This window comes from Alosa pseudoharengus, unplaced genomic scaffold, assembly GCF_046254945.1.
Source record: "Alosa pseudoharengus isolate Yale_2024_CS ecotype anadromous, Long Island Sound unplaced genomic scaffold, YU_APseudo_1.1 YU_APseudo_1.1_scf_9, whole genome shotgun sequence".
Classification (NCBI taxonomy): domain Eukaryota; kingdom Metazoa; phylum Chordata; class Actinopteri; order Clupeiformes; family Clupeidae; genus Alosa; species Alosa pseudoharengus.
In genome coordinates, this window is record NW_027468881.1 from 35,713,030 (window position 1) to 35,721,011 (window position 7,982).

The window sequence follows — 7,982 nt, forward strand, 5'->3', positions numbered from 1 at the left end:
TAACATGAGGGCAACCCTGTCACAAAGTTTTAGCTATGCACTCTACATGAACAAATCAGTAACCCGACCAGTAGGCACGGCTGAAGTGCCCTTGAGCAAGGCACCTGACCCCTCACTGCTCCCCGAGCGCCGCTGTTGTTGCAGGCAGCTCACTGCGCCGGGATTAGTGTGTGCTTTACCTCACTGTGTGTTCACTGTGTGCTGAGTGTGTTTCACTAATTCACGGATTGGGATAAATGCAGAGACCAAATTTCCCTGACGGGATCAAAAGAGTATATATACTATACTTTAAATGCCGGACAATGCGTGTCATGCATGTAAATGTGAATAACAATGGTTATTCATATGGCAGTACACTGGTCTGAAATATACAGGAACAGTGTCTTACTGACTGTTTTGACTTAACCATGTAACATACACAACACAAAGACTGTTAAAAGAGAACAAGGTCACCTTAGATTAAAAATTACCTGATCATTAATTACCCAAATTCTGTATGTTTAGAAGGTGTTTCAATACACAGAAAATGAAATAGTTCTTTGATATTGATATTTGATTTTATCATGTGATTCTTATATGGATCTTTGAAGAGGTGGTGACTCATCTCTCCAATAATTACCAAACAATAATTCACATGCATGTTGATTCATAAGTGATACTTATTTCAAATTAGAATCTCAAGAGAAAATATGTTTTAAACAGCAAATGGTTTTATTAATTGTATTTGTCATTTGTGCAGTTGTGAAAAAATAACTTGCAAAATCAAAACCATAACAATAAAATCTGACATTTCAAAAATATCCTCCCTCAGACATGACCTATTTTTTAATGTTGTTGCACACTTTCAAGTGCACATTCAAAAGACTGCTACCAAGTTAAAACTTTAACAATGTACTTCACATGGGCAAACTATTTTCTTTAGGGGTTAAGGAATGTGCATTGAGCATATTAAACCACCTGCTTATAGCTTGACAGTTTGGCTTCTTCATATGCATTTAGCCATACCTTGTTTCTCAGATAAACCTATATTCTAAACCGGTCCTGTTTTTTGTTTTTTTTTGGTCAAAGTAACTCAAGCAAGGGCTAATCACAACCCTCTTTATACTCTCTCTACAAACCTTAAAGTAACAACAACAACAAAAATCAGGAAGGTATTAATATCTTGGCAACAATAGTATATGAGAATGTAAGGCAATCACTGACTTTAATAAATAAATAACGCAGTAGCACACATTCAGTAGTGGGAGGTGGCCATTGAGTAGCACTGCATCTATGCCTATCCATCAGTCACCCCATTTCCACTTCAAGGCATGGAACTTTTTTTATAGTATTTCAAAAATCATTTTGAAAATATCAGCAACAAGAGACCAAGTCTTCACATCATTCACCCACTGTTCTCTTGCTGACCTTACACAGATAACTAGCCATGGTCATCATATTTTGCATATTATATAATCACTTAAATTTAGGCAATATTATTAACAAGGACAACTGGGTGATGGTCAGCATTTCACAGCTGACATAAGAAAAGTCCCTTAGATGCAGAGGTAAACCCATCTTCTTCCTTTACACTTCAGCCTTGGTCAACCTGAGGTAAGAAAAACTATACGGAAAGCTGAAAATCCCATCCCCACAGTCAATATTTGTTGATTCCAAAGATGCGCACTCCATGAAACTGTGGCAACTTCGGAAGAAGCACACTGAGAAGTGAGCATGTGTTGACCAGGAAGTGGGTAGCATCATACTTTGTGTAGAAGCTGGCCAGGAGGTACCTAAAAAGTTGAAGGAAAAGGTGTGCAATCGTTAAGCAGAGGTCAGAAAATAACCTGGATAAGGTGTACACTATGTATCCTTCACACAGGCAAAGCACTGCTACTTGAGATTTGGCCTGACTGAGAACATTGTTCCAAGTATGTATGGAATTACTACCATTTTGTCATAGCCAACAAAATTCCAGCACCGTGCCCGAATATGAAAGGTCGGGAACGACGCTGGAGGAGCACGTCTTCTAATGTGACATATTCAATGACCAGCGATTAATTGTCTGCGATATTCCGCGACATCACGACCGAAAGTCTAGCATGTCAGAATTATTGGGATATGTCCTACGACTCCCGTGTTGACACGACAATATGACGACACGTGACACGAACGATAAGCTACATGATCTTGTAATGTGGCCAATCTCCAAACCAAGACGCAGCAAGAATTTATGGATCGTATAGGCTGACATGGTCAATCCTAAACAACCATCATGGAAGGTGAAAAAAATTGTGTAATCTGACTCAGCCATTAGCAAATCGCTGTGTCTCACATTAGATACATTGGTATTTGTACATATTTTAACTATACAAGTCACAACATATAAGTAGGAAAATGTTGGAGTCCTTTTTGAGACTGCAAATTCCAAAAATGTTGCTGTGTTCCTTTAAATAGCCTAATTAATCAGCATTTTTTCTGCGCTTCTCTGCTAAGTTGGTACAAATGCAGAATTGAAATTTCTATGGGGAGGACTACACTCAAAATACTTCCGTATAGTAGATACAAAGGCATATGAAATTGTATTGTTAATCATTATATAAAGCTCTGCTGAGTGGTAACTGATACTAATAGCCCACTAAGTACCACTATAGCTGAGGAGGGCATTTTGGAAAGGGCACAGGGAAATATTTAGCGAAAACTCATCTGCATCTGTTTAGATTAAAGTTAAGCTATTGTAAGAAGGTAAAGGGTTTGATGAGTTGTCCTATTTTCTAGGAGACGATTTGAACCACACTCCCTTCTAACGCTGTTCCAAGGGGTAAGGATAAATATGAGAGTTGGGATTAGGCCCTCATCTCAGACATCTTCTCTTTAAAGTGGAGGAAACGCTGATGAACGCTGCTCACAAACCACAGACGTCTGTAATAATCACTTAGAAAATCTCAAACTTTCTCTTATTTCTCTATCCATCAAATACAGTGCATACGGCAAGTATTCACAAAGCTTCACTTTTTCCACATTTTGCTATGTTTCATCAATCTACACACAATACTCCAACACTCCACAAAAAACAGGTGTTTGAAGTGTTTTGTAAGTTTATAAAAAATAAAAGACTGAAATATTTACATTTGAGAGGAGAAGAGAAGCGTAAAGGACAAACATCAGTGCAGCTCAGTGCCTGGTTTCTTCCACACACACCGTTGGGAATTGTGGTCAAATAGTTCAGTCTTCGTTTCATCAGACCAGATGATTTTACTTCTCATGGTCTGAGAGTCGTTCAGGTGCTTTTGGGGAAACTCCCGGCAAAAAATGGCCTCCATCTGTCCACTCTCCCATAAAGGCCTGGTTGGTGGAGTGCTGCACTGATGTTTGTCCTTCTTTACGCTTCTCTCATCCTCTCAAAGGAACTCTAGATCTCATTCGTAGTGACCATTGGGTCCTTGGTTACCTGTCTGACCAAGGCCCTTCATCCCGGATTACTCAGTTTGGCTGAGTGGCCAGATCTAGGAAGACTGTTGGTCGTTCCAAACTTTTGCATTTGAGAATGATGGAGCCTACAGTGCTCTTGGGCACTTTCAATGCTGCAGAAATGTTCTTGTATCCTTCCCCAGATCTGTGTCTTCACACAACCCTGTCTCTCAGGTCTACGGACAATTCTCTCGACCTCGTGGCTTGGTTTTCACTCTGACATACACCATCAATTGTGAGACTTTATATAAAGAGATGTGTGCCTTTCCTAATGATGTCCTGTGAATTCATTTAGGCACAGGTGAACTCCAATCAAGTTGTAGTAGAAGCATCTCTAGGAACATTGATAGAGGTAGGATGCACCAGAGCTCAATTACAAGCGTCATAACAAAGGGTCTGAATACTTATGTAAATGGAATATTTCAGTCTTTTATAAATTTACAAAACACTCCAAACACCTGTTTTTTTTTGTGGAGTGTTTGAGTATTGTGTGTAGATTTATGAGAAAAATCGGGTGGCATAATCACATCTAGATCACGGCTATATACTATAAAGCTAGCCTGGTCGTAGAAACTAGTTAAAATTAACTAGTTAAGATCACAGGCATTCCACAAAAACAGCCACCTTTATATACAAGCAGCGGAAAGAAAATCCAGCTTCATCATCCAGGATGCCTCCCACCCCCCTCCACGCTTTGAGCTATTACCATCAGGAAGGAGGTTAATTGTGCCTCTGGCTAAAAAGTCATTATACAACAAATCCTTCATTCCCAATGCAATACATATACAAAACTCATGCAACCTACACATCACACGCACTCTGCCTTCAATTAAAAGAACAATTTCTAACATGGCAACATATTAGACAATAAAGCTTTTTGACTCTTGAATCTTGAATCTAGCATGATAGTTTGTTAGCTTTGTCAAACCCTCTACCCAGCTCTCACCCAAGCTTCTTGTCAACCTGGATAAAAACCTGGCGGTCTACTAATCTTCTCAAACTCAACAGCATTAAACCTGAGCTCATGGTGGCGTTTCCTGCATCACAACCAAAGGTCTGTGATCTCCTCCTGGATGTGGATGGATGCTCCATCTCTCCATCCCCAGAAGTCTACAACCTGCGCGGCATCTTGGACTCCACCCTCTCGTTCCAGTCACTTATGAAATACATCACCAAATCTACCTTCTACCACCTCAAAAACATCAAGACTCTGACCCTCACTCTCGTACTCCGAAACTATCATCCACTCCTTAATCACCTCCCGTCTGGACTATTGCAATGGTGTCCTGTCTGGTCAGCCCAGCAAGGCTCTTGACAGGCTACAATATGTCCAAAACTCAGCTGCCAGGGTCCTAATACACACCAATCCCTGGCAGCATACCCATCCTCATACAGCTTTACTGGCTGCCAGTCAAGTCACAAATCACCTTTAAAATCCTCCTTCTCACCTACAAATTCCTCCACACACATGCACCCCAGTATCGTACTGATCTCCTCCACCCAGTCAATCACGGTCCATGCGGTCTTCTGACAAGGGTCAGCTTGCCATTCCCCGCACCAGACTCTGGACCTTTGGGGACAGAGCCTTCTGTGCTGCTGCCCCCCTGTTTATTGAACAATCTACCCCTCCACATACGCAGTTCCCCCCTCCCTAGGTATGTTCAAAAAATTCCCAAAAGCACACCTCTTCTCTGAGGCCTTTGGCCTCTAACCCCCTATTCATTACCCCTCCCTTTTATTTGTGAAGCAACCGTGGGTATACTGAAAGGCGCAATATCAATTTAAGCCATTATTATTATTATTATTTATTATTATTAGGTAACTGACATTCATCAGATCATTTTAAAATCAACTGCTACCTACTAGTGTCACTCTGCATTTGGATCATTCTTTCAATGTTGAACACATTCTGTGGTCATTGTGTCAATTGTGCCATCACAATGATTTTGAAGCCGTTATTTTCAGGTAATATTTGCTACATAACATTGCTTTAATAGTGAACATCAACAAGTTTAGACAAGCTTTCACTGATCTGAACTTATGATGAATTATATCAACTACATTATTGTTTCAAATCACAGTCTGTTTAAAGTATCAAAACAATAGTCATTATAACACACAAAAAGCATGTTCACTCACAACTGCTTCTATTTTTGGTGTGTAACTAGGAGGCCACTGTACACTGGGCATGTAACTGAAGCCTTCCGTTCACAGAGCATGAAAATAGTTTTAGAAGACTGCTCTCATTTTTTTTTTGAACGTATGCGCTGCGCATCACGTCTGGTGCAGCCAGTTCCATTGATTAAAGTGGAAGCTAATGGTTGCAGCAGACACTCCGCAAGCGGAACACAGTTACACGTCCGGCATAGCCTCCCTGTCAGTGTGCTGTGTGATGTAGGCGACTGTACTCCAAATGACTCAACTTACAGCACAATTGGGGAGATGGTGAGGAACTTCCGAGATGAAGTGAACTGTATGCCATAGTCCATCTGTTCCCAATGTGTGAGGAGGCGGGCCTTACCCTGGTCAGGTGTTTCAAACGGAGTGCCTTTCACCGTGTGCAAGAACAAGTACATAATCTGTAGCAAGAGACATGGCATCGTCACCATCACATTGTCAAACTAACCAACAAAGTGCCAGCAGTCTCATCATTTTGCACAAGACTGTAGACTGAGATTGTCATTTGGTCATCCAAATCCTTCACACTTGTTGTTCAAGCCTGCAACTAAACTTAACTACTAGTGTAAGACATTTGTAAAAGTCTGAGCTATCGATATAAGCAGATAGCCTATGTGATTACATCCATTAGTTTACAAAATGTGTAGTGCAGTCAGTGGGTTGTAATATGACGAAATTACGTTCTCTGCGATAGGAGATGGCAAATGCAAATGAAATGCCTTAACTTCTTACTAACCAGATTATGGATGACATTTGTCAGGGTCCACACAACAGGCACGCTGAAGAATGGAATACTCAGTAGCACGACGTGCAACACAGTAGTCAGCAACAGGTAAGCCAGCCAAATGCCGCGGCTGTTCATAACCCTCGTATTGGGGTTCACCTCACTGTGAGCTACGCCCACATTCATCCTAAAGAAAGGGGAGGACAGAGAATTGTGGACATAATGCTTCACCAAGTACAATATGATGGTAAAATGATTCAGTGGAATCCATCCACAAAGACTACTAAGAGAAATAGACACAAGTAACACAAATACTATTTGTGTGAGTATATGAGGATGGTTAGCCAAAGTAAATTTTACGTTTTTCCAGACAGCAAATTAATGGATCATCATCACTATTATGGACAACACAGCCCTTTCACGTTACTTCTTGTAGCCATTTAGCTAGTAATCGCAATTAAACAGTATCCAGATTTGCCTTATTAGGTTACTCAGGGTTGTTGGCCTGAAAAGTTTAACCATTTCTGTGTCCAAGTCTGCGATGTTCACTGCTGGCCCAAAACAAAGTGTATTTTTTGCCCATTATACAGTTATAGCCTATTACACAGTCCTACTGTCATTATGCCAAATTGACTGACCAACAACAAATACTCTGATCCATAAATATATTGACATATTATGTATTAAACTCCGTTGTTTGTTTCTATATCCCTTTAGTACCCAAGGAAACATAGGTCTGATCTGATGACAAAGTGCGACAAAGAGCAGGGGTTTTTCACTCTCTTGAATTCTAAAGGGGCACAGCTTCGTCAGCCAGCTAAGTTAATGTTAGCAAGTTTATCAACCTATATGGACAAAAACGTAGCCCTGTTAGCGAGGACTATTTCACCATTGTAACAAATAAATATAGTTAATGAAAAATCGTACTCTCTAATTACGTTGTGCACTTCATTTGTCCGCTAAAGTCTGTCAAAACAATTAATTTAACAAGCTTCCTCTAACAGCTAACGTTAATGTTAAGCTAGCTAACATTAGTTCTGGAAGTTGATGTTAGCTTGCTAACATTAACAACCCTGATATGTATTGATGATAGCAATGACATGTGTGTGAAAACAACACACAACACTTACACTTTTGAAATATTCTGGATAAAGTTGCACTTAGATTAAACATATCAGTGCTCCTGCGACAACAGGCTACCCATTTACACAGTCTTACCTTGTGTTGCAATCAGGAAATCCCGGTTCAAGACTATGAAACTCCGCCCCTTTCGTTTTCAGGGCGGTCTTGAGTGCCTCAGGACCAGAGTTCTCGAGTTCTCTAGGATCTAGGACAGCGGTTCCCAGACTTTTTCCGACAAAGGCTACCACCACCTGCATCCTGACTCGGCTCGCGTACCCCCACCATCCGACACATAAAAACGTTAACACATTCTATTGACACATTCCAGCCGCCCTACATGATAACAAATAGCCTAACAAAATCAAAAAATGTGCACTGATCTATGAGCTCTCACACTAAAAAAAAACAGTGTGGTCATTATGAAACACAAAGAACAAAGAGAACATAGGCCTAAGATTTTTTTAAATATAATTTTTAACACCTTTTCCACATTGCCCTTTTCATCTCA

At 40.5% G+C, this 7,982-nt stretch overlaps 1 protein-coding gene across 2 annotated transcripts; it reads right to left on the reverse strand.

The window, feature by feature from the left end:
* Positions 1-688: 688 nt before the first annotated feature.
* ormdl2 (ORMDL sphingolipid biosynthesis regulator 2) lies at positions 689-7,609 on the reverse strand. Of its 2 annotated transcripts, none has more exons than XM_076276214.1 (4): positions 7,571-7,609; positions 6,365-6,539; positions 5,878-6,029; positions 689-1,772 (listed from the first exon to the last, which is right to left on the reverse strand). In XM_076276214.1, the coding sequence occupies exons 2-4, from the start codon at positions 6,536-6,538 to the stop codon at positions 1,637-1,639; spliced, it is 462 nt and encodes a 153-aa protein (XP_076132329.1). In that variant the 5' UTR covers position 6,539; positions 7,571-7,609; the 3' UTR covers positions 689-1,636. The 2 variants fall into 2 exon arrangements, with proteins under 2 accessions (XP_076132329.1, XP_076132328.1); XM_076276213.1 differs by lacking the exon at positions 7,571-7,609 and adding an exon at positions 7,483-7,570.
* Positions 7,610-7,982: the final 373 nt, after the last annotated feature.

Coding starts and splice junctions, on each gene's coding strand:
- ormdl2 (XM_076276214.1), bottom strand. CDS start 6,538: ATGAATGTGGGCGTAGCTCACAGTGAGGTGAACCCCAATACGAGGGTT. Junction 6,030..6,364: donor CAAATGTCATCCATAATCTG/GTTAGTAAGAAG, acceptor CTCTTGCTACAG/ATTATGTACTTGTTCTTGCA. Junction 1,773..5,877: donor ACCATCTCCCCAATTGTGCT/GTAAGTTGAGTC, acceptor TCAACTTTTTAG/GTACCTCCTGGCCAGCTTCT.